The sequence below is a fragment of the Oncorhynchus mykiss genome, chromosome 25, assembly GCF_013265735.2.
Source record: "Oncorhynchus mykiss isolate Arlee chromosome 25, USDA_OmykA_1.1, whole genome shotgun sequence".
Taxonomy (NCBI): Eukaryota; Metazoa; Chordata; class Actinopteri; order Salmoniformes; family Salmonidae; genus Oncorhynchus; species Oncorhynchus mykiss.
Window position 1 is genome coordinate 46,266,251 of NC_048589.1, and position 26,748 is coordinate 46,292,998.

General features: G+C 41.1%; 1 protein-coding gene across 5 annotated transcripts in view; it reads right to left on the reverse strand.

Moving 5' to 3' along the window:
• LOC110505955 (attractin) overlaps window positions 1–26,748 on the reverse strand; it is a 252,686-nt gene that overhangs the window by 124,421 nt on the left and 101,517 nt on the right. For 3 of the 5 annotated variants that reach the window (XM_036962390.1, XM_036962388.1, XM_036962392.1), the window contains exons 19-23: window positions 26,714–26,748; window positions 25,109–25,202; window positions 17,397–17,449; window positions 7,493–7,587; window positions 355–433 (exon numbers count right to left, since the gene is read on the reverse strand). The exon at window positions 26,714–26,748 is cut by the window's right edge and continues 103 nt beyond it. In XM_036962390.1, coding sequence (XP_036818285.1) covers window positions 355–433; window positions 7,493–7,587; window positions 17,397–17,449; window positions 25,109–25,202; window positions 26,714–26,748 — 356 coding nt within the window. The remainder of the gene's footprint in view (window positions 1–354; window positions 434–7,492; window positions 7,588–17,396; window positions 17,450–25,108; window positions 25,203–26,713) is intronic. The other 2 variants (XM_036962391.1, XM_036962389.1) reach the window with 1 other exon arrangement.

The window sequence follows — 26,748 nt, forward strand, 5'->3', positions numbered from 1 at the left end:
AGGTGTGTTAAGGTGTTACCTGTGAAGGTGTGTTAAGGTGTTACCTGTGAAGGTGTGTTAAGGTGTTACCTGTGAAGGTGTGTTAAGGTGTTACCTGTGAAGGTGTGTTAAGGTGTTACCTGTGAAGGTATGTTAAGGTGTTACCTGTGAAGGTGTGTTAAGGTGTTACCTGTGAAGGTGTGTTAAGGTGTTACCTGTGAAGGTGTGCAAAGGTGTTACCTGTGAAGGTGTGTTAAGGTGTGTTAAGGTGTTACCTGTGAAGGTGTGTTAAGGTGTTACCTGTGAAGGTGTGTTAAGGTGTTACCTGTGAAGGTGTGTTAAGGTGTTACCTGTGAAGGTATGTTAAGGTGTTACCTGTGAAGCTGGCGGCCCAGGTGATGTTGAGGTTGAAGTTCTTGGAGGCGTTGATGAACACAACCAGATCACGATTCTGCTGCGGAAGAGAGGAAGAGGAGAGAATAGGACAATGTGTTACTGTACATGTCAATACATCTATTCTAGTCTGATGAGGAGGAGGAGGAGGAGGAGGAGGAGAGGACAATTTGTTACTGTACATGTCAATACATCTATTCTAGTCTGATGAGGAGGAGGAGAGGATAGGACAATGTGTTACTGTACATGTCAATACATCTATTCTAGTCTGATGAGGAGGAGGAGGAGGAGAGGATAGGACAATGTGTTACTGTATGTGTCAATATATCTATTCTAGTCTGATGAGGAGGAGGAGGAGGAGAGGATAGGACAATGTGTTACTGTACATGTCAATACATCTATTCTAGTCTGATGAGGAGGAGGAGGAGGAGAGGATAGGACAATGTGTTACTGTATGTGTCAATATATCTATTCTAGTCTGATGAGGAGGAGGAGAGGATAGGACAATGTGTTACTGTACATGTCAATACATCTATTCTAGTCTGATGAGGAGGCGGAGGAGAGGATAGGACAATGTGTTACTGTACATGTCAATACATCTATTCTAATCTGATGATGATGATGATGATGATGATGATGATGATGATGATGAGGAGGAGAGGATAGGACAATGTGTTATGTGTTACTGTAGAGAGGAGAGGGGGAGCTTCTGGATGGTCACCATTCACACCCTGCAGTAAATCTCTAGAGGGGGAAACTTTCTCTCTCTACCCTCCAATATCTCTCTACCATCCATTATCTCTCTACCCTCCATTATCTCTCTACCCTCCATTATCTCTCTACCCTCCATTATCTCTCTACCCTCCATTATCTCTCTACCCTCCATTATCTCTCTACCCTCCATTATCTCTCTACCCTCCATTATCTCTCTACCCTCCAATATTGGACTAAAATAATGTATTTTGTCTCCAGACTGTTGCCCAGCCAAACCTTTAACATCCAAAAAAGAGGATAATGGAACAAAATTTCTAACATAAAGAATTTGGGGAATGTTCAGTGGGGAGATGTAGAAAACTAATGTCATATTGTTTCTTATTTTGTGATGTCATTAAAAAGTGTATGGATGAAATACTGTCACTGGGAAAGGATACCCCTTTATCTGTCAAGTTGTCTATGTGATATGAACAATGATGAAAGTATTTCTGTTAAGATGGGAATGTTATGTTAGGAGTCATAAGATATTACTTCTAATCATATTCTTAGCAAGTTTTAAGTTCCTCGGCATACACATCACAGACAAACTGAATTGGTCCACTCACACAGACAGCATCGTGAAGAAGGCGCAGCAGCGCCTCTTCAACCTCAGGAGGCTGAAGAAATTCGGCTTGTTACCAAAAGCACTCACAAACTTCTACAGATGCACAATCGAGAGCATCCTGGCGGGCTGTATCACCGCCTGGTATGGCAACTGCACCGCCCTCAACCGCAAGGCTCTCCAGAGGGTAGTGAGGTCTGCACAACGCATCACCGGGGGCAAACTACCTGCCCTCCAGGACACCTACACCACCCGATGTCACAGGAAGGCCATAAAGATCATCAAGGACATCTACCACCCGAGCCACTGCCTGTTCACCCCGCTATCATCCAGAAGGCGAGGTCAGTACAGGTGCATCAAAGCTGGGACCGAGAGACTGAAAAACAGCTTCTATCTCAAGGCCATCAGACTGTTAAACAGCCACCACTAACACTGAGTGGCTGCTGCCAACACACTGACACTGACTCAACTCCAGCCACTTTAATAATGGGAATTGATGGGAAATGATGTAAATATATCACTAGCCACTTTAAACAATGCTACCTTATATAATGTTACTTACCCTACATTATTCATCTCATATGCATACGTATATACTGTACTCTATATCATCGACTGTATCCTTATGTAATACATGTATCACTAGCCACTTTAAACTATGCCACTTTGTTTACATACTCATCTCATTTGTACATACTGTACTCGATACCATCTACTGTATATTGCCTATGCTGCTCTGTACCATCACTCATTCATATATCCTTATGTACATATTCTTTATCCCCTTACACTGTGTACAAGACAGTAGTTTTGGAGTTGTTAGTTAGATTACTTGTTATTACTGCATTGTCGGAACTAGAAGCTCAAGCATTTCGCTACACTCGCATTAACATCTGCTAACCATGTGTATGTGACAAATAAAATTTGATTTGATTTACACATTAAGTAGCCACGCCCGAGTGAGGTCAGAAGAGCGTGTCAGTGTGATGGAACAGTCCTTTTCGACCAGACTGCTTAAAAGGACTTGCTAAGAATTAACATACCAGACCAGAACATTGCCAGGTTGCTGCTGTGCGTGTAAAGTGGTCTGGATCCTGAACCCTGAATAATCATCACGAGGTGTAGGCCAGACAATCAATGCTGATTAGCTGTCCTAAGTCAGTTATCGAGAAAAAGCCAATCGAATTGGGACCATCATACTAAGCTGCAAACCATCCCATCCTACTACGAGTCTCAAATCACCTGTTTTAATGAATAGTAAATAAATAATTCAACCAATTGGTGTGGTACTGAATGATAAGTAAGGCTGGGTTATTTGCAGATCCAAGAAGGTTACGACTGTTCAGAATAATGATACGAGGTAATGATTTATAAGATTAATGTTTATAGATGAAATAGATATATACCTTCTAGGAGTTTAATTCAGGAGATGGTAAATCTTTAAACAACCTCTTCCCGTGGTGCCCCAAATTCCTAATGAGTTCATTGTTACATGACACATAATTTAAATCGGATAACAATTAAATCTAGTTAGTGGATTAAATAAAAAACAGTCATCAGATTAATGAAAGTAAAGTCACGATACAAGACCATCAGGTTTGAATGAACTGTTTTGTCTTGTAGTAATGGGGTGCATGTCTGTATTTCCTTAAATAGTCAAAAAAAATATTTTTTTGGTCAGTTTTGCCCAACATAACAGGTGGTGGTGTGTGGGACACAGTAGCTCAGATAGATAGACTCCATCTGCATTCCTGATTTCTGTAACGGTTAGCTTATCTGTGTAATATTGTCAGTGTGTTTTAAATGTGGTTGTTTCAGTGCCTTTAGGCCAACTCCAAGCGAGCTGTCATGTGCCTTTTACTGAGGAGTTGCTTCCTTAATGGCCACTCTCCATAAATGCCTGATTGGTCTGAGAGTCTTTAGGTGCTTTTTGGCAAACTCCAAACAAGCTGTCATGTGCCTTTTTACTTCTACCATAAAGGCCTGATTGGTGGAGTGCAGCAGAGATGGTTGTCCTTCTGGAAGGTTCTCCCATCTCCACAGAGGAACTCTGGAGCTAGAGTGACCATTGGGTTCTTGGTCATCTCCCTGACCAAGGTCATTCTCCATCTCCAGGAAGAGTCTTTGTGGTTCCAAACTTCTTACATTTAAGAATGATGGAGGCCACTGTGTTCTTGGGGACATTTTTTGGTACCCTTCCTCAGATCTGTGCTTCGACACAATCCTGTCTGGGTGATCTGACAGGCACTGTCAACTGTGGGACCTTATATAGACAGATGTGTGCCTTTCCAAATCATGTCCAATCAATTGAATTTACCACAGGTGGACTCCAATCAATTGTAAAAACATCTTAAGGATTATCAAAGGAAACAGGATGCACCTGAGCTCAATTTCGAGTCTCATAGCAAAGGGTCTGAATACTTATTTAAATAGTATTTCTGTATTTTATACATTTGCAAACATTTCTAAAAACCTGTTTTAAAAAAAAAAACAATTTTAGAATAAGGCTGTAACAACAAAATCTGGAAAAAGTCAAGGGGTCTGAATATTTTCCACTCACCGACGTGCCTTACTGCTATTATAAGCTGCTTACCAATGTAATTAGGAGAGCAATTAGGAGAGTAAAAATAAATGTTTTGTCATACCTGTGGTATACATAAGGCATAAACGTTCTGTACATTACCTTGGTAAATAATAGATGACGCAGCCATACTTGTTGGTACTTTAGATTACCACAGGTGTCTGCAATTACCTCGCTGTGCGGCCTTATCCGTCCCACTATTGTTTGTGAAGAAAATATGCTCTGATGAAGGTCGACAGACCGAAAGTTATTATTAAAGTTATTATTATTAAATTATTAAAATACATTTGACTGGAAGTGTGTGTAGACTTTTCCCTCTTTCTCCAAGGTGTCATGACGTTGGCCTGGGGATAGGTTTATGACAGTCATAAATACCTCTTCCCCCCTTTTTCCTCACTCTACCCTACTGAGGTTACATTTGAAAACCCCTTGGTTAACATAGAGATTCTGGGAACATCAGAATGTGGTGGGAAATGAACTATATTCTGGTAATCCGACCAATTGAACATATGCGGTGGTACTTAATGAATATGATGTCAGTTCGGTTGTCATCTGAGACATTAAGATGACATAAACTCTACAGTGGAAAGTCTACACATCAGAGTTATCGGATTCACATGGAATTGTTGTTCAATTTAAATGTTTGAATATGAAATTATTTGTGATGGGATGAAATGTGATTTTAGCTTCTAAAATGTGAGAATTGGGTTTTCATGAGTGAATTAGGCCCGACTCAGTGGCCCGCCCACGGGAAGAGACATAGGTTGTAAACTATGAAACACACCCCTTTTCTCCTTCCACTATATAAGCCCTTGACGAAAATGTAACCTCCTGTTCCGAGGATGTGAGGACGACGGTCCGATGTCAGAATGGTTCAGATAATAACTACAGAACGAAGCAAACATCAGCGTGAGCTTTGGTTGCGAATGGTATGAACTTTGAACTCTTATTCACTACAGAAGTGATACCTCCTAGCCGTTGATTTAGCAACAGCAGCTGCAAACGAGGGTTAGGAAGGAACAGACAGAGTAACCCGTCTACCACATAACAACGTTACTACAACGTATCCAATTTACCAGCAGAGACATTCTTTAAAGGACAAAGGACTCGGTTTGGCAACACGACCTTCCATCTACCACCAACCTACCGAAGTGCAGCTCAGAGTAAATATTTATTGCATTTTCCTTTTGCAAATGGGCGGTAGTTTAGAATGCATAAGATACTGTATTTACGATAGCACAGCTTCGCCCTTTGTTCCTCAGTCTTCCCGCTCTTTCACTCAAACTCAGCCCCTTTTCTTTTGTGTAACAAGCTGTCATATCTGTTCCGCCCATTAGGGACGTTTTCCTTTATGACGTAATTTGTAATCAAGTTATGATTTAATTATTTGTATGTGTAATTCTGTGTGATTAGTTAGGTATTTAGTAAATACATTATTAAACCCAATTTTGTATTGCTGATTCAAATTGTTAGCCAGGGTTCGTGAAGATAACCAAGAATTTACAACTTTCAGATGAGACTGAATTAAGGTGTCGATTAATATTGACTGCTATTGATGTAAAATATTACTAGGTCTTTAAGAGTTTATTCGGAAGATAACAGCTCTTTAAATATTATTTTGTGGTCCCCCGACTCTCTAGTTAATTATATTTACATGATTAGCTCAATCAGGTGATATTAATTACAGGGAAATGATTTTATAGAATAGCATGTCATATCACTTAATCTGGCATGGCCAAAGACACGACAAAGGTAATGTACAGAACAGAAGTGTTTATCCCGCTTATTCCACAGTTTCCAAAGAAAACAACACTAAGTACACATTTACCGGTCATTTAAAAAAATATATATTAATAGTTTCATTCTTTCCCATCTTTTGGTCTGTTGGATTTGTTGGTTCTGTATATTCCGTTGCTCGCTGGCAACGTTTTTATCCCATGTTTGGTAGCTAGCCAGTCAGCTAGCTACGGCTAACATCAGTCACGACCTCCGCAAAGTAGCTGTTTTCTATTGACATTCATTTGGATATCTACAGTATAACAATGAGCTGATAATGCCCAATTTTGCCTGGCATACCTAGAAAATCCTTCTCGTCAGGACATTCATCAACACTGACTGTTCATTACAAGGAGATCGCATTGCTGTTTGGCCATAATGACCATCGTTATGTTTGGAGCAAAAAGGGGGAGGCTTGCAAGCCGAAGAACACCATCCCAACCGTGAAGCACGGGGCAGCATCATGTTGTCGGGGTGCTTTGCTGCAGGAGGGACTGGTGCACTTCACAAAATAGATGGCTTCATGAGGTAGGAAAATTATGTGGATATATTGAAGGAACATCTCAAGACATCAGTCAGGAAGTTAAAGGTTGTTCGCAAATGGGTCTTCCAAATGGACAATGACCCCAAGCATACTTCCAAAGTTGTGGCAAAATGGCTTAAGGACAACAAAGTCAAGGTATTGGAGTGACCATCACAAAGCCCTGACCTCAATCCTATATAACATTTGTGGGCAGAACTGAAAAAGCGAGTGCGAGCAAGGAGACCTACAAACCTGACTCAGTTACACCAGCTCTGTCAGGAGGAATGGGCCATAATTATCCCAACTTATTGTGGGAAGCTTGTGGAAGGCTACCCGAAACGATTGACTCAAGTTAAACAATTTAAAGCAATATTACCAAATACTAATTGAATGTATGTAAACTTCTGACCCACTGGGAATGTGATGAAAGAAATACAAGCTGAAATAAAACATTCTCTCTACTATTATTCTGACATTTCACATTCTTAAAATAAAGTGGTGATCCTAACTGACCTAAAACAGGGAATTTTTACTAGGATTAAATGTCAGGAATTGTGAAAAACTGAGTTTAAATGTATTTGGCTGAGGTGTAAACTGAGTTTAAATGTATTTGGCTGAGGTGTAAACTGAGTTTAAATGTATTTGGCTGAGGTGTATGTAAACTTCCAACTGTACAAAAAGTATGTTTAAACTCAATCTCCATGGGCGTGGCCTAACTGCTGATCTACTACCCCTGACCCCAGCAGTATGGTGTGGTCCTACCTCCTCGGGCGTGGCCTGACCCCTGACCCCAGCAGTGTGGGTGTGGTCCTACCTCCTCGGGCGTGGTCTGACCCCTGACCTCTGACCCCAGCAGTGTGGGTGTGGTCCTACCTCTTCAGGCGTGGCCTGACCCCTGACCCCAGCAGTGTGGGTGTGGTCCTACCTCCTCGGGTGTGGCTACAAAGTTGATGGCGGTGTAGTAGCGGTCGTCCTCCTGAGACAGACTGAAGGTGAACTGGTAGTCTATCAGCAGGGTGTCTGGTAGGGAGATAAACACAGCTACATGTTAGAACAGCGGTCGTCCTCCTGAGACAGACTGGACTGGTAGTCTATCAGCAGGGTGTCTGGTAGGGAGATAAACACCATTTTGTGGGACTGGAGACATTTCTTCTACCAGCTGTGGTGTGAACAATAGGGAAACGCTGAGCCTACACATCACCATGGGGGAAACATGGATTACGATGCATTTAAGAATGTCATGTTTTTGTAAACTCCTACATCACTATACTGACAGCATGTATACTGACAGCATGTCCGTTGCCTGTAAAGACCTACATCACTATACTGACAGCATGTCCGTTGCCTGTAAAGACCTACATCACTATACTGACAGCATGTCCGTTGCCTGTAAAGACCTACATCACTATACTGACAGCATGTCCGTTGCCTGTAAAGACCTACATCACTATACTGACAGCATGTCCGTTGCCTGTAAAGACCTACATCACTATACTGACAGCATGTCCGTTGCCTGTAAAGACCTACATCACTATACTGACAGCATGTCCGTTGCCTGTAAAGACCTACATCACTATACTGACAGCATGTCCGTTGCCAAAAGGACATATTTTGAGGTGTGTTACAACATTCATTTAAAAATCAGAAAACGTAAGATTTTTTGGGTCACTGGCCACTGGTATGTTTTTCAACATTTAATGTAAATGAAAAGCTGAAATGTCTTCAGTCAATAAGGGTTTCACCATGAGGCCAATATTTACTTTAAAAAATAGTTTAACAATTATATTTGTATTAGTTATTTACCCACTGTTCCTAGGCCGTCATTGTAAATAAGAATTTGTTTTAACTGACTTACCTAGTTAAATAAAAGGTTACAATTTTTAATTTTTTATAAATAAATATGGGGTTTATTATGGATCCCCAATAGTTCCTGCCAAGGCAGCAGCTACTCTTCCTGGGGTTTATTATGGATCCCCATTAGTTCCTGCCAAGGCAGCAGCTACTCTTCCTGGGGTTTATTATGGATCCCCATTAGTTCCTGCCAAGGCAGCAGCTACTCTTCCTGGGGTTTATTATGGATCCCCAATAGTTCCTGCCAAGGCAGCAGCTACTCTTCCTGGGGTTTATTATGGATCCCCATTAGTTCCTGCCAAGGCAGCAGCTACTCTTCCTGGGGTTTATTATGGATCCCCAATAGTTCCTGCCAAGGCAGCAGCTACTCTTCCTGGGGTTTATTATGGATCCCCAATAATTCCTGCCAAGGCAGCAGCTACTCTTCCTGGGGTTTATTATGGATCCCCAATAGTTCCTGCCAAGGCAGCAGCTACTCTTCCTGGGGTTTATTATGGATCCCCATTAGTTCCTGCCAAGGCAGCAGCTACTCTTCCTGGGGTTTATTATGGATCCCCAATAGTTCCTGCCAAGGCAGCAGCTACTCTTCCTGGGGTTTATTATGGATCCCCATTAGTTCCTGCCAAGGCAGCAGCTACTCTTCCTGGGGTTTATTATGGATCCCCAATAGTTCCTGCCAAGGTAGCAGCTACTCTTCCTGGGGTTTATTATGGATCCCCAATAGTTCCTGCCAAGGTAGCAGCTACTCTTCCTGGGGTTTATTATGGATCCCCAATAGTTCCTGCCAAGGCAGCAGCTACTCTTCCTAGGGTTTATTATGGATCCCCATTAGTTCCTGCCAAGGCAGCAGCTACTCTTCCTGGGGTTTATTATGGATCCCCAATAGTTCCTGCCAAGGTAGCAGCTACTCTTCCTGGGGTTTATTATGGATCCCCAATAGTTCCTGCAAAGGCAGCAGCTACTCTTCCTGGGGTTTATTATGGATCCCCATTAGTTCCTGCCAAGGCAGCAGCTACTCTTCCTGGGGTTTATTATGGATCCCCATTCGCTCCTGCCAAGACAGCAGCTACTCTTCCTGGGGTTTATTATGGATCCCCAATAGTTCCTGCCAAGGTAGCAGCTACTCTTCCTGGGGTTTATTATGGATCCACAATAGTTCCTGCCAAGGCAGCAGCTACTCTTCCTGGGGTTTATTATGGATCCCCATTCGCTCCTGCCAAGACAGCAGCTACTCTTCCTGGGGTTTATTATGAATCCCCATTAGTTCCTGCCAAGACAGCAGCTACTCTTCCTGGGGTTTATTACGGATCCCCATTAGTTCCTGCCAAGACAGCAGCTACTCTTCCTGGGGTTTATTACGGATCCCCATTAGTTCCTGCCAAGGCAGCAGCTACTTTTTATAATCAATTTCTCTCAGCCAATCATCAGTCATGTGTGTAAGTGCTGTGCTTGTTGAATGTCCTTCCCTATAATCATGCTGAAAGACTGTTGTCAATTTGTTTACTGTAAAATAGCATTGTATCTGGTCAAACACAATTTTTTCCAAGGTTCACTAATGGTTGGTAACAGAGATGCTAGATCGGGCTCAAGTCCGGGCTCTGGCTGGGCCACTCAAGGACATTCAGAGACTTGTCCTGAATCCACTCCTGCGTTGTCTTGGCTGTGTGGTTAGGGTCGTTGTCCTATTAGAAGGTGAACCAGTCAAAGTTCTTGAGCGCTCTGAAGCAGGTTTTCATCGAGGATCTCTCTGTACTTTGCTTCGTTCATCTTTGCCTCGATCCTGACTAGTCTCTCAGTCCCTGCTGCTGAAAAACATCCCCACAGCATGATGCTGCCACCACCATGCTTCAGCATAGGGATGGTGCAGGTTTCCTCCAGACGTGACGATTGGCATTCAGGCCAAAGTGTTCAATCTTGGTTTCATAAGACCAGAGAATCTTGTTTCTACATTCCTTCTATGAGAGTCTTTAGGTGCTTTTTTTGGCAAACTCCAAACAAGCTGTCATGTGCCTTTCACTTCTACCATAAAGGCCTGATTGGTGGAGTGCTGCAGAGATGGTTGTCCTTTTGGAAGGTTCTCCCATCTCCACAGAGGAACTCTGGAGCTCTGTCAGAGTGACCATTGTGTTCTTGGTCACCTCCCTGACCAAGGCCCTTCTCCCCTGATTGCTCAGTTGGCCGGGGGGCCAGCTCTAGGAAGAGTCTTGGTGGTTCCAAACTTCTTCCACTTAAGAATGACGGAGGCCACTGTGTTCTTGGAGAGCTTCAATGCTGCAGATATTTTTTGGTACCCTTCCTCAGATCTTTGCCTCGACACAATCCTGTCTCTGAGCTCTACAGACAATTCCTTCGACCTCATGGCTTGGTTTTTACTCTAACATGGACTGTCAACTGTGGGACCTGATATAGACAGGTGTGTGCCTTTCCAAATCAGGTCCAATCAATTAAATGTACCACAGGTGGACTCCAATCGAGTTGTAGAAACATCTCAAGGACAATCAATGGAAACAGGATGCACCTGAGCTACATTTCGAGTCTCATAGCAAAGGGTCTTAATATTTATCTAAATTAGATATTTCTGTTTAAAAAAAATGTGAAAGGATATAGGAACGTAAATGATTTGGGTGGATCTCATCCTCCTTATAAAACATGTTTTGTTTCCAGAAGGTTTCAAAATTGTTAATAAATGTTCCACCCACAGAGCTGCAATAGTCTGGTAGGTAGTTATTGAGGGATAAAAGTCTGTTAAACCGTTCAATGACACCATTTAGGGAGGTCAGAGGGACAGATATAATGGGGTGTTTGTTGGTGTCAAGTAGAGACCCAATCAGTTCTTTAAAATAATTTTCAGCTGTTCTGAGCTGCCCTTCATAATGTCATTGAATCACACATGAACTATGCTAGACTCAATTTCCCGATGCTGGTTTAAAAAATTTGCGAGCAGCTTATCCTCGGGCTCCTGGACGTTTTTGCTCCATTTCTCACCATTGAGATACAACAGCTGGAGAAGGGAATGGAGAAATATGCCCATTCCTACCCGTCACATAATTCGTTGAACCTTTCACAGGTCTACGAGAAGCAGGATAGCAGCAGGTCCTTCCACAGCAGGCGGTGCCCTGTCAGATCCGGAGAAAGGAGACAAACTCGACGACGAAGCCGCTGCTGGAGTACTGCCGTTGCAGACACAGTCACACCATCAATGAAGGTGAAAGCGAAAGCTACATCATGCTGCTGCCTTCGGTCTCCACGACTTGTGACATGGGACCAGCGCTGATTGGAACATTATTCTTGCTGTTCTCCGTCTACTTCACTACAGGATGGAGGAGGAGGAGCAGGTGGAGACGCCTTCCTTGGCTGGCAAGTTCCAGGCAGCACAGGCCATTCGGATAGGGACATATGACAAGGCGGGGATACATTCCTCAGGCCCGAGCAGCGTCCTGCCATAGGAGTTGAGAATGAGACAGGTCCAGTTGGAGTTTTGCCCAGAAGTTTGAGCAGAATTGAGATTTGCTTGCTAAGCATTGCTACCTCATTCGTGTAATCCTCCGCTGGCTAACTATTGCTAGATTGAAACTCTGGATTGTCAATATTGTCCCGGACAAGATCGTATTTAACACAGCTTCTACAACCCTGGAAACATTTGTTAGCTATTCCAGGTGAAGCTGGCATCATTGCAACCCTAGCTAGCTGGCTAGTTGGTAGCAGGTGTTGACACAAACACAACATTTTTAAGAAATATAGTAAACCTTTGGAAACAACAGACCGAAGCAACAGGTCGAGGCACAGGAGGTATCAGGAGGTATCAGGATAGGAGAAAACTGAGGACAGATCAACAACATTGTAGTTAATCCACAATACTAACCTAATTTATAGAGTGAAAAGGAAGCCTGTACAGAATACAAATATTCCAAAACATGCCTCCTGTTTGCATCAAGGCACTGAAGTAAAACTGTGGCAAAGCAATTCACTTTTTGTCCTGAATACAAAGTGTTATATTTGGGGCAAATCCAATACAACATATTACTGAGTACCACTCTCCATATTATCAGGCATATTGACGGCTGCATCATGTTATGGGTATGCTTGCCATAGTTAAGGACGGGGGAGTTTTCAGGATAAAAATAAACAGAATGGAGCTAAGCACAGGTAAAATCCTAGAGGAAAACCTGGTTCAGTCTGATTTCCACCCGACACTGGGAGATAAATTCACCTTTCAGCAGGACAGTAACCTAAAACACAAGGCCAGATATACACTGGAATGGTCTTGAGTGGACGAGTTGCAGTGTTTACTTAAATCAACTTGAAAATCTATGGCAAGCTGAGTGGTGCAGCGGTCTAATACACCACATCGCAGTGCTACTTCAGCCTGGGTTTCGATCCCGTGACCGGGAGTCCCAATGGTTGGCACACAATTTGCCCAGCGTCGTCCGGGATAGGGGAGGGTTTGGCCAGGGGGGTCTGTATTTGGCTCATCACGCTCTAGCGACTCCTTGTGGCGGGCCGGGCGCCTGCAGGTTAACCTCGGTCATCAGTTGAGCGTTGTTTCCTCCGACATCATTGGCTGGCTTCTGGGTAAGTGGGCGGGTGTTCACCTCTCTAGGGTAGGGGACAGCATTCGGAATTTTGGATGAAAAGCATGCCCAAATTTAACGGCCTGTTACTCTGGCCCAGAGGTTATGATATGCATATAACTGGTAGATTTGGATAGAAAACACTCTAAAATAGTGTCTGTGAGTATAACAGAACTGATTTAGCAGGCGAAAACCTGAGAAAAATCCATTCAGGAAGTATATATTTTTTTTTTTGTAGTTTTCTATTCAATGCCATTACAGTATCCATTGACATAGGCCTCCATTTGCAGTTCCTATGCCTTCCACTAGATGTCAACAGTCTTTAGAAATCATTTCAGGCTTGTATTCTTATAAATGAGGGAGTAAGACCAGTCTGAACGAGTGGACCCAAACGTGACGCAGAGTTTTTTCAGGCGCATGTGCATTTCTTGTTTACCTTTTAAATTGACAACGTTATTGTCCGGTTGAAATATTAAAGATCATTTAGGCTAAAAAAAACAACCGGAGGATAGAATATAAACATCGTTTTACATGTTTCTATTAACTTTACGGATACAATTAGGATTTTTTGTCTGATGGTTTTGACTGAGTTTGAGCCTGTGGATTACTGAAGAAAACGCGCTAACAAAACTGAGGTTTTTGGATATAAAGAGACTTCATCGAACAAAAGGAACATTTATTGAGTAAATGAATGTCTTCTGGGTGCCACCATATGAAGATCATCAAGGTAAGGGATTCATTTTATCTCTATTTCTGAGTTTTGTAACGCTTCTGCTTGGCTGGTTACTGTTTGTAATAATTTGTCAACTGGGCTATGTTCTGGGCTAGGTATGTTCTGGGCTAGGTATGCTTTCGCCGAAAAGCATTTTATAAATATGACACTGTGGTTGGTTTAACAAGAAGTTCATCTTTAAACCTATGTAAAATATGTTTTGTTTTCTGAATTTGTATAATGAGCATTTCTGTAATTGAATTTGGAGCTCTGCAACCTCACTGGATGTTGGCCAGATAGGACGCTAGCATCCCACATACCCTAGAGAGGTTAAGAAGCGCGGTTTGTCATGTTTCGACTTTTGCCTCACCAGCCCGTTGGAGAGATGCAGTGAAGAGACAAGATCGAAATTGGGGAGGAAAAAGGGGTTAAAATATATTTAAACAAAAATTATAATAAAACAAAATCTATGGAAAGATCATAATGATCAACAACCAATTTGACAGAACTTGAATACTTTTTTAAAGATTAATTTGCAAATGTTGCGGAAAGCTCTTACAGACTCACCCAGAAAGACTCACAGATGTAATTGTTGCCAAAGGTTATTCTATAAGGAGTTCACTCGGGGTGTGAATACTTATGTAAATGAGATAGTTCTGGATTTATTTTTCAATAAATTGGCCAAAAAATCTATGTAATCCATTGTGAATTGAGGCTGTAACACAACAAAATGCGGAAGGCCAAGGGCTATGAATACTTTCTGAAGGGCACTGTATCTCTTCACTTTTACCCATCTCTCTCGTCTACCCATCCCCCTCGTCTACCCATCCCCCTCGTCTACCCTTCCCCCTCGTCTACCCTTCCCCCTCGTCTACCCTTCCCTCTCGTCTACCCTTCCCTCTCGTCTACCCTTCCCTCTCGTCTACCCATCCCCCTCGTCTACCCTTCCCCCTCGTCTACCCTTCCCTCTCGTCTACCCTTCCCTCTCGTCTACCCTTCCCTCTCGTCTACCCTTCCCTCTCGTCTACCCTTCCCTCTCGTCTACCCTTCCCCCTCGTCTACCCTTCCCCCTCGTCTACCCTTCCCCCTCGTCTACCCTTCCCCCTCGTCTACCCTTCCCCCTCGTCTACCCTTCCCTCTCGTCTACCCTTCCCTCTCGTCTACCCTTCCCTCTCGTCTACCCTTCCCCCTCGTCTACCCTTCCCCCTCGTCTACCCATCCCCCTCGTCTACCCATCCCTCTCGTCTACCCAAGTTACATGTGACCAAATCAGATGTGTGTGTTCAGACAGCAGTCATTTGCTGGCATGGTTACGCTAGTTGTCATAGTAATGACGGGTGTGTGAGCAGCAGTGTAGGCTGATTGGGGGTGGTGCTCGTGATTCCTTTCACTCAGAGGTTATGTAGCAAGCTAAGGTGACAACAATGGCTGCCATGGACGTTTCCCCAGTTACATTGAATGTTTCGAAATCATAGTGTAAGAACAATTTTAAAGCCAGAGGGACAATATAACTTTTAAAACGAGTCCTTTTTGGCTAGCCATAGCAGTCAACTAGCTAGCTAGGTAGCTGTTAGCGTTCATAGCACATTGACTCATTTGTTAACAATTACCAAGCTAGTTAGCTACCACATGTTCTTGTCAAAACTGTCAACAGAATAGCTAGCAACCAACAATATATGCCAAATAACCACATGAGGGCAAATAAATCAGATTGGACCGTTCAGACACAAGTCACATGGTCAGGAATCAGATTGGACCGTTCAGACACAAGTCACATGGTCAGGAATCAGATTGGACTGTTCAGACACAAGTCACATGGTCAGGAATCAGATTTGTATCTGATTTTAAACCACATACGGAGGTGGTTTGAAATGTGGCTTGAAATATCAGACGGCAATAAAAAAAAAAGATGAATCAGATGTGCCAAAAAGATATGTGAACAAGGCTTAACAACTGTTAGATCCTAACAGGCCTCTACAGTAACTGCACTACCACTGAACTGAACAAAGACGGCATTCACGATGACAGTTAAAAAAAAAAAAAAAACCTTCGCCTGAGACCCAAATGGCACCCTATCCTCTATTTTGTGCATTACTTTTAACCAGAGGGCACATAGGGCTCTGATCAAAAGTAGTGCACTATATAGGGGAAATGTGCCATTTAAGCCTCAGCCTCAGTGCGGTGTTCTACTCTGAGAAGGACTCAGCCGAAGGACTCAGCCGAAGGACTCAGCCTCAGCGTGATGTTCTACTCTGAAGGACTCAGCGTGATGTTCTGCTCTGAAGGACTCAGCGTGATGTTCTACTCTGAAGGACTCAGCCTGATGTTCTACTCTGAAGGACTCAGCGTGATGTTCTACTCTGAAGGACTCAGCGTGATGTTCTACTCTGAAGGACTCAGCGTGATGTTCTACTCTGAAGGACTCAGCGTGATGTTCTACTCTGAAGGACTCAGCGTGATGTTCTACTCTGAAGGAGTCAGCGTGATGTTCTACTCTGAAGGAGTCAGCGTGATGTTCTACTCTGAAGGAGTCAGCGTGATGTTCTACTCTGAAGGACTCAGCGTGATGTTCTACTCTGAAGGAGTCAGCGTGATGTTCTCTCTAGATATCCCTCTAGTGGTGTGGGGGCTGTGCTTTGGCAAAGTGGGTGGGGTTATATCCTTCCTGTTTGGCCCTGTCCGGGGGTGTCCTCGGATGGGGCCACAGTGTCTCCTGACCCCTCCTGTCTCAGCATCCAGTATTTATGCTGCAGTAGTTTATGTGTCGGGGGGCTAGGGTCAGTTTGTTATATCTGGAGTACTTCTCCTGTCCTATTCGGTGTCCTGTGTGAATCTAAGTGTGCGTTCTCTAATTCTCTCCTTCTCTCTTTCTCTCTCTCGGAGGACCTGAGCCCTAGGACCATGCCCCAGGACTACCTGACATGATGACTCCTTGCAGTCCCCAGTCCACCTGACTGTGCTGCTGCTCCAGTTTCAACTGTTCTGCCTTATTATTATTTGACCATGCTGGTCATTTATGAACATTTGAACATCTTGACCATGTTCTGTTATAATCTCCACCCGGCACAGCCAGAAGAGGACTGGCCACCCCACATAGCCTGGTTCCTCTCTAGGTTTCTTCCTAGGTTTTGGCCTTTCTAGGGAGTTTTTCCTAGCCACCGTGCTTCTACACCTGCATTGCTTGCTGTTTGGGGTTTTAGGCTGGGTTTCTGTACAGCACTTTGAGATATCAGCTGATGTACGAAGGGCTATATAAATGAATTTGATTTGATTTGATTTGATGTTCTACTCTGAAGGACTCAGCGTGATGTTCTACTCTGAAGGACTCAGCGTGATGTTCTACTCTGAAGGACTCAGCCTGATGTTCTACTCTGAAGGAGTCAGCGTGATGTTCTACTCTGAAGGAGTCAGCGTGATGTTCTACTCTGAAGGAGTCAGCGTGATGTTCTACTCTGAAGGAGTCAGCGTGATGTTCTACTCTGAAGGAGTCAGCGTGATGTTCTACTCTGAAGGAGTCAGCGTGATGTTCTACTCTGAAGGAGTCAGCGTGATGTTCTACTCTGAAGGACTCAGCCTGATGTTCTACTCTGAAGGACTCAGCGTGATGTTCTACTCTGAAGGAGTCAGCCTGATGTTCTACTCTGAAGGACTCAGCGTGATGTTCTACTCTGAATGTAGACTAGAGTTCCACTTACAGTAACACGTTCCTTTCAGAGGGTTTCCTTGGTAACGGTTCTCCAGCTCACACCTGAGAGAAAAGAGAACGAAAGGAGGTTGGAGACAACATGGACAGTAACTCTACCTAAACAGGGCAACCATGCAGGGCTCTACAGTACAAACGTATGTACCTAAATATTTGGATGTGCAACCTGGAATATATTTACGAGCACCAGTGAGGCAAGAAAAACGTAGGATTCTAGCTTTATTACCTCATATTATTCACTGTGCTCCTACATTTCCTCGTGTGAGAATACAAACACGCTCCTTGTAAAAACATTCAGCGTGGAGCCCTGTGTTACAGATGACAGCAGTCTGAACTGTAGAATATGTCATATGTATTAAATATGTAGGGGACTGTAGTGGACTGTAGTGGACTGGACTGTACTGTAGTGGACTGGACTGTAGTGGACTGTACTGTACTGGACTGTAGTGGACTGTAGTGGACTGTAGTGGACTGTACTGTACTGTAGTGGACTGTAGTGGACTGTAGTGTACTGTAGTGGACTGGACTGTAGTGGACTGTACTGTACTGTAGTGGACTGTAGTGGACTGTAGTGGACTGTAGTGTACTGGACTGTAGTGGACTGTAGTGGACTGTACTGTACTGTAGTGGACTGTAGTGGACTGTAGTGTACTGTAGTGGACTGGACTGTAGTGGACTGTAGTGGACTGTACTGTACTGTAGTGGACTGTAGTGGACTGTAGTGGACTGTAGTGGACTGGACTGTAGTGGACTGTAGTGGACTGTAGTGGACTGTAGTGGACTGTACTGTACTGTAGTGGACTGTAGTGGACTGTAGTGTACTGTAGTGGACTGGACTGTAGTGGACTGTAGTGGACTGTAGTGGACTGTACTGTACTGTAGTGGACTGTAGTGGACTGTAGTGGACTGTAGTGGACTGTAGTGGACTGTACTGTAGTGGACTGTAGTGGACTGTAGTGGACTGTAGTGGACTGGACTGTAGTGGACTGTAGTGGACTGTAGTGGACTGTAGTGGACTGTAGTGTACTGTAGTGGACTGGACTGTAGTGGACTGTAGTGGACTGGACTGTAGTGTAGTGTACTGTACTTTAGTGGACTGTAGTGGACTGTAGTGGACTGGACTGTAGTGTAGTGGACTGGACTGTAGTGTAGTGGACTGGACTGTAGTGTAGTGGACTGTAGTGGACTGTAGTGGACTGTAGTGTACTGTAGTGTAGTGGACTGGACTGTACTGTACTGTAGTGGACTGTACTGTACTGTACTGTAGTGGACTGTACTGTACTGTACTGTACTGTAGTGGACTGTAGTGGACTGTAGTGTAGTGGACTGTAGTGAACTGTAGTGTAGTGGACTGTAGTGTAGTGGGCTGTAGTGGACTGGACTGTACTGTACTGGACTGGACTGGACTGTAGTGTACTGTAGTGGACTGGACTGTAGTGGACTGTAGTGAACTGTAGTGTAGTGGACTGTAGTGTAGTGGGCTGTAGTGGACTGTACTGTAGTGGACTGTAGTGTACTGTAGTGAACTGAGGTGGACTGTACTGGACTGTAGTGGAGTGGACTGTAGTGGACTGTAGTGGACTGTAGTGTACTGTAGGGGACTGTAGTGGACTGTAGTGGACTGTAGTGTAGTGGACTGTAGTGTAGTGGACTGTACTGTAGTGGACTGTAGTGGACTGTAGTGGACTGCAGGGCACTGTAGTGGACTGCAGGGGACTGTAGTGGACTGCAGGGGACTGTAGTGGACTGTAGGGGACTGTAGTGGACTGTAGTGGACTGTACTATAGTGGACTGTAGTGTAGTGGACTGTAGTGGACTAGACCCTAGTGGACTGTAGTGGACTGTAGTGAACTGAGGTGAACTGTAGTGGACTGTAGTGGACTGTAGTGGACTGAGGTGAACTGTAGGGGACTGTAGTGGACTGTAGTGTACTGTAGTGGACTGTAGGGGACTGTAGTGGACTGTGGGGGACTGTAGTGGACTGTAGTGGACTGTGGGGGACTGTAGTGGACTGTAGTGGAGTGGACTGTAGTGGACTGTAGGGGACTGTAGTGGACTGTAGGGGACTGTAGTGGACTGTAGTGTACTGTAGGGGACTGTAGTGGACTGTAGTGGACTGTAGTGGACTGTAGTGGACTGTACTGTAGGGGACTGTAGGGGACTGTAGTGGACTGTAGTGGACTGTAGTGTAGTGGACTGTACTGTAGGGGACTGTAGTGGACTGTACTGTAGGGGACTGTAGGGGACTGTAGTGTAGTGGGCCGTAGTGGACTGTAGTGGACTGCAGTGGACTGTAGGGGACTGTAGTGGACTGTACAGTAGGGGACTGCAGTGGACTGTAGTGGACTGTACAGTAGGGGACTGTAGTGGACTGTAGTGGACTGTACAGTAGGGGACTGTAGTGGACTGTAGTGGACTGTAGTGGACTGCAGTGGACTGTAGGGGACTGTAGTGGTATACTAAGTGTGTAATATCTACTGTAGTGTGTAATATCTACTGTAGTGTGTAATATCGACTGTAGTGTGTAATATCTACTGTAGTGTGTAATATCGACTGTAGTGTGTAATATCTACTGTAGTGTGTAATATCTACTGCAGTGTGTAATATCTACTGCAGTGTGTAATATCTACTGTAGTGTGTAATATCGACTGTAGTGTGTAATATCTACTGTAGTGTGTAATATCTACTGTAGTGTGTAATATCTACTGTAGTGTGTAATATCTACTGTAGTGTGTAATATCTACTGCAGTGTGTAATATCTACTGTAGTGTGTAATATCGACTGTAGTGTGTAATATCTACTGTAGTGTGTAATATCTACTGTAGTGTGTAATATCTACTGTAGTGTGTAATATCTACTGTAGTGTGTAATATCTACTGTAGTGTGTAATATCTACTGCAGTGTGTAATATCTACTGTAGTGTGTAATATCTACTGCAGTGTGTAATATCTACTGTAGTGTGTAATATCTACTGTAGTGTGTAATATCTACTGTAGTGTGTAATATCTACTGTAGTGTGTAATATCTACTGTAGTGTGTAATATCTACTGTAGTGTGTAATATCTACTGTAGTGTGTAATATCTACTGTAGTGTGTAATATCTACTGTAGTGTGTAATATCTACTGTAGTGTGTAATATCTACTGTAGTGTGTAATATCTACTGTAGTGTGTAATATCTACTGTAGTGTGTAATATCTACTGTAGTGTGTAATATCTACTGTAGTGTGTAATATCTACTGTAGTGTACTGTAGTGTGTAATATCTACTGCAGTGTGTAATATCTACTGTAGTGTGTAATATCTACTGTAGTGTGTAATATCTACTGTAGTGTGTAATATCTACTGTAGTGTGTAACATCTACTGTAGTGTGTAATATCTACTGTAGTGTGTAATATCTACTGTAGTGTGTAATATCTACTGTAGTGTACTGTAGTGTGTAATATCTACTGCAGTGTGTAATATCTACTGTAGTGTGTAATATCTACTGTAGTGTGTAATATCTACTGTAGTGTGTAATATCTACTGTAGTGTGTAACATCTACTGTAGTGTGTAATATCTACTGTAGTGTGTAATATCTACTGTAGTGTGTAATATCGACTGTAGTGTGTAATATCGACTGTAGTGTGTAACATCTACTGTAGTGTGTAATATCTACTGTAGTGTGTAATATCTACTGTAGTGTGTAATATCTACTGTAGTGTGTAATATCTACTGTAGTGTGTAATATCTACTGTAGTGTGTAATATCGACTGTAGTGTGTAATATCTACTGCAGTGTGTAATATCTACTGCAGTGTGTAATATCTACTGTAGTGTGTAATATCTACTGTAGTGTGTAATATCTACTGTAGTGTGTAATATATACTGTAGTGTGTAATATCTACTGTAGTGTGTAATATCTACTGTAGTGTGTAATATCTACTGTAGTGTGTAATATCTACTGCAGTGTGTAATATCTACTGCAGTGTGTAATATCTACTGTAGTGTGTAATATCTACTGTAGTGTGTAATATCTACTGTAGTGTGTAATATCTACTGTAGTGTGTAACATCTACTGTAGTGTGTAACATCTACTGTAGTGTGTAATATCTATTGTAGTGTGTAACATCTACTGCAGTGTGTAATATCTACTGCAGTGTGTAATATCTACTGCAGTGTGTAATATCTACTGCAGTGTGTAATATCTACTGCAGTGTGTAATATCTACTGCAGTGTGTAATATCTACTGCAGTGTGTAATATCTACTGTAGTGTGTAATATCTACTGTAGTGTGTAATATCTACTGCAGTGTGTAATATCTACTGCAGTGTGTAATATCTACTGTAGTGTGTAATATCTACTGTAGTGTGTAATATCTACTGTAGTGTGTAATATCTACTGTAGTGTGTAATATCTACTGTAGTGTGTAATATCTACTGCAGTGTGTAATATCTACTGCAGTGTGTAATATCTACTGTAGTGTGTAATATCTACTGTAGTGTGTAATATCTACTGTAGTGTGTAATATCTACTGCAGTGTGTAATATCTACTGCAGTGTGTAATATCTACTGCAGTGTGTAATATCTACTGTAGTGTGTAATATCTACTGTAGTGTGTAATATCGACTGTAGTGTGTAATATCTACTGTAGTGTGTAATATCTACTGTAGTGTGTAATATCGACTGTAGTGTGTAATATCTACTGAAGTGTGTAATATCTACTGTAGTGTGTAATATCTACTGTAGTGTGTAATATCGACTGTAGTGTGTAATATCTACTGTAGTGTGTAATATCTACTGTAGTGTGTAATATCTACTGTAGTGTGTAATATCTACTGTAGTGTGTAATATCTACTGTAGTGTGTAATATCTACTGCAGTGTGTAATATCTACTGTAGTGTGTAATATCTACTGTAGTGTGTAATATCTACTGTAGTGTGTAATATCTACTGTAGTGTGTAATATCTACTGTAGTGTGTAATATCTACTGTAGTGTGTAATATCTACTGTAGTGTGTAATATCTACTGTAGTGTGTAATATCTACTGTAGTGTGTAATATCTACTGTAGTGTGTAATATCTACTGTAGTGTACTGTAGTGTACTGTAGTGTACTGTACTGTACTTACAGGTGACAGCGGTCTGTATGTATGTACTAAGTGTGTAACATCTACTGTAGTGTGTAATATCTACTGTAGTGTGTAATATCTACTGTAGTGTGTAATATCTACTGTAGTGTGTAATATCTACTGTAGTGTGTAATATCTACTGTAGTGTGTAATATCTACTGTAGTGTACTGTAGTGTGTAATATCTACTGTAGTGTACTGTAGTGTGTAATATCTACTGTAGTGTACTGTAGTGTGTAATATCGACTGTAGTGTGTAATATCTACTGTAGTGTGTAATATCTACTGTAGTGTGTAATATCTACTGTAGTGTGTAATATCTACTGTAGTGTGTAATATCTACTGTAGTGTGTAATATCTACTGTAGTGTGTAATATCTACTGTAGTGTGTAATATCTACTGTAGTGTGTAATATCTACTGTAGTGTGTAATATCTACTGTAGTGTGTAATATCTACTGTAGTGTGTAATATCTACTGTAGTGTGTAATATCTACTGTAGTGTGTAATATCTACTGTAGTGTGTAATATCTACTGTAGTGTGTAATATCGACTGTAGTGTGTAATATCTACTGTAGTGTGTAACATCTACTGTAGTGTGTAATATCTACTGTAGTGTGTAATATCTACTGTAGTGTGTAATATCTACTGTAGTGTGTAATATCTACTGTAGTGTGTAACATCTACTGTAGTGTGTAATATCTACTGTAGTGTGTAACATCTACTGTAGTGTGTAATATCTACTGTAGTGTGTAATATCTACTGTAGTGTGTAATATCGACTGTAGTGTGTAATATCTACTGTAGTGTGTAATATCTACTGTAGTGTGTAATATCTACTGTAGTGTGTAATATCTACTGTAGTGTGTAATATCTACTGTAGTGTGTAATATCTACTGTAGTGTGTAATATCGACTGTAGTGTGTAACATCTACTGTAGTGTGTAATATCTACTGTAGTGTGTAATATCGACTGTAGTGTGTAATATCTACTGTAGTGTGTAATATCTACTGTAGTGTGTAATATCTACTGTAGTGTGTAATATCTACTGTAGTGTGTAATATCTACTGTAGTGTGTAATATCTACTGTAGTGTACTGTAGTGTGTAATATCTACTGTAGTGTGTAATATCTACTGTAGTGTGTAATATCTACTGTAGTGTGTAACATCTACTGTAGTGTGTAATATCTACTGTAGTGTGTAATATCGACTGTAGTGTGTAATATCTACTGTAGTGTGTAATATCTACTGTAGTGTGTAATATCTACTGTAGTGTGTAATATCTACTGTAGTGTGTAATATCTACTGTAGTGTGTAATATCTACTGTAGTGTGTAATATCTACTGTAGTGTGTAATATCTACTGTAGTGTGTAATATCTACTGTAGTGTGTAATATCTACTGTAGTGTGTAATATCTACTGCAGTGTGTAATATCTACTGTAGTGTGTAATATCTACTGTAGTGTGTAATATCTACTGTAGTGTGTAATATCTACTGTAGTGTGTAATATCTACTGCAGTGTGTAATATCTACTGTAGTGTGTAATATCTACTGTAGTGTGTAATATCTACTGCAGTGTGTAATATCTACTGTAGTGTGTAATATCTACTGTAGTGTGTAATATCTACTGTAGTGTGTAATATCTACTGTAGTGTGTAATATCTACTGTAGTGTGTAATATCTACTGCAGTGTGTAATATCTACTGTAGTGTAGTGTACTTACAGGTGACAGCGGTCTGTATGTATGTACTAAGTGTGTAATATCTACTGTAGTGTGTAATATCGACTGTAGTGTGTAATATCTACTGTAGTGTGTAATATCTACTGTAGTGTGTAATATCTACTGTAGTGTGTAATATCTACTGTAGTGTGTAATATCTACTGCAGTGTGTAATATCTACTGTAGTGTGTAATATCTACTGTAGTGTGTAACATCTACTGTAGTGTGTAATATCTACTGCAGTGTGTAATATCTACTGTAGTGTGTAATATCTACTGCAGTGTGTAATATCTACTGTAGTGTGTAATATCTACTGTAGTGTGTAATATCTACTGCAGTGTGTAATATCTACTGCAGTGTGTAATATCTACTGTAGTGTGTAATATCTACTGTAGTGTGTAATATCTACTGTAGTGTGTAATATCTACTGTAGTGTGTAATATCTACTGTAGTGTGTAATATCTACTGTAGTGTACTGTAGTGTGTAATATCTACTGTAGTGTGTAATATCTACTGTAGTGTACTGTAGTGTGTAATATCTACTGTAGTGTGTAATATCTACTGTAGTGTGTAATATCTACTGTAGTGTACTGTAGTGTGTAATATCTACTGTAGTGTGTAATATCTACTGTAGTGTGTAATATCTACTGTAGTGTGTAATATCTACTGTAGTGTGTAATATCTACTGTAGTGTACTGTAGTGTGTAATATCTACTGTAGTGTGTAATATCTACTGTAGTGTGTAATATCTACTGCAGTGTGTAATATCTACTGTAGTGTGTAATATCTACTGCAGTGTGTAATATCTACTGTAGTGTGTAATATCTACTGCAGTGTGTAATATCTACTGTAGTGTGTAACATCTACTGTAGTGTACTTACAGGTGACAGCGGTCTCCTTTGATGCCCTTGGTGGTGCAGAAACACTTCCCGTTGTTAGTGTTACACACACCGGCATGGCCATTACACTTACACGCTGCAATACAACATTATCACATTAACATATCAACATTATCACATTAACACAACATTATCACATTAATATATCGACATTATGACATGAATATAACTGACACGCTGCAATACAACATTATCACATTAACATATCAACATTATCACATTAACACAACATTATCACATTAATATATCGACATTATGACATGAATATAACTGACACGCTGCAATACAACATTATCACATTAATATATCGACATTATCACATTGATATATCAACATTATCACATTAATATAACTGACACGCTGCAAATACAACATTATCACATTAATATATCAACATTATCACATGAATATAACAACATTATCACATTAATATATCAACATTATCACATGAATATATCAACATTATCACATTAATATAACTGACACGCTGCAAATACAACATTATCACATTAATATATCAACATTATCACATTGATATATCAACATTATCACATTAATATAATATATCAACATTATTACATTAATATAACTGACACGCTGCAATACAACATTATCACATTAATATATCAACATTACCACATTAATATATCAACATTATCACATTAATATAACTGACACGCTGCAATACAACATTATCACATTAATAACTGACACGCTGCAATACAACATTAGCACATTAATATAACTGACACGCTGCAATACAACATTATCACATTAATATATCAACATTATCGCATTAACACAACATTAACACATGAATATATCAACAATATCACATGAATATATCAACATTATCACATGAATATATCAACAATATCACATTAATATAACAACATTATCACATTAATACCAACTTTATCACAGTAATACAACATTATTACATTAATATATCAACATTATCACATTAATATAACAACATGATCACATTAATATAACAACATTATCACATTAATATCAACTTTATCACAGTAATATTTCAACATTACCACATTAACACAACATTATCACATTAATATAGCAACATTATCACAGTAATATACCATCATTATCACATCAATATAACATTATCACATTAACACAACATTATCACATTAATATAACTGACACGCAGCAATACAACATTATCACATTAATATAACTGACACGCTGCAATACAACATTATCACATTAATATATCAACATTATCACAATAATATTTCAACATTATCACATTAACACAACATTTTCACAGTAATATACCATCATTATCACATTAATATAACATTATCACATTAACACAACATTATCACATTAATACAACATTATCACAGTAATATATGAACATTATCACATTAATACAACATTATCACAGTAATACAACAATCATAGGTCATTATAGAACACACACTGGAAAAGGTGCACAATCACATTATTCATATAGGTCTAAACTGGAATATAATGCTTTTCTTTCACTCCATGTAGTCCCAGTGAGGTGGTGAGGTGCCCCCAACAACACCTGAACTCACACCCCCCCCCCCGTTGACTCACGTTGGCAGCTGCCCCCGTTGGTGGGGTCTCCATAG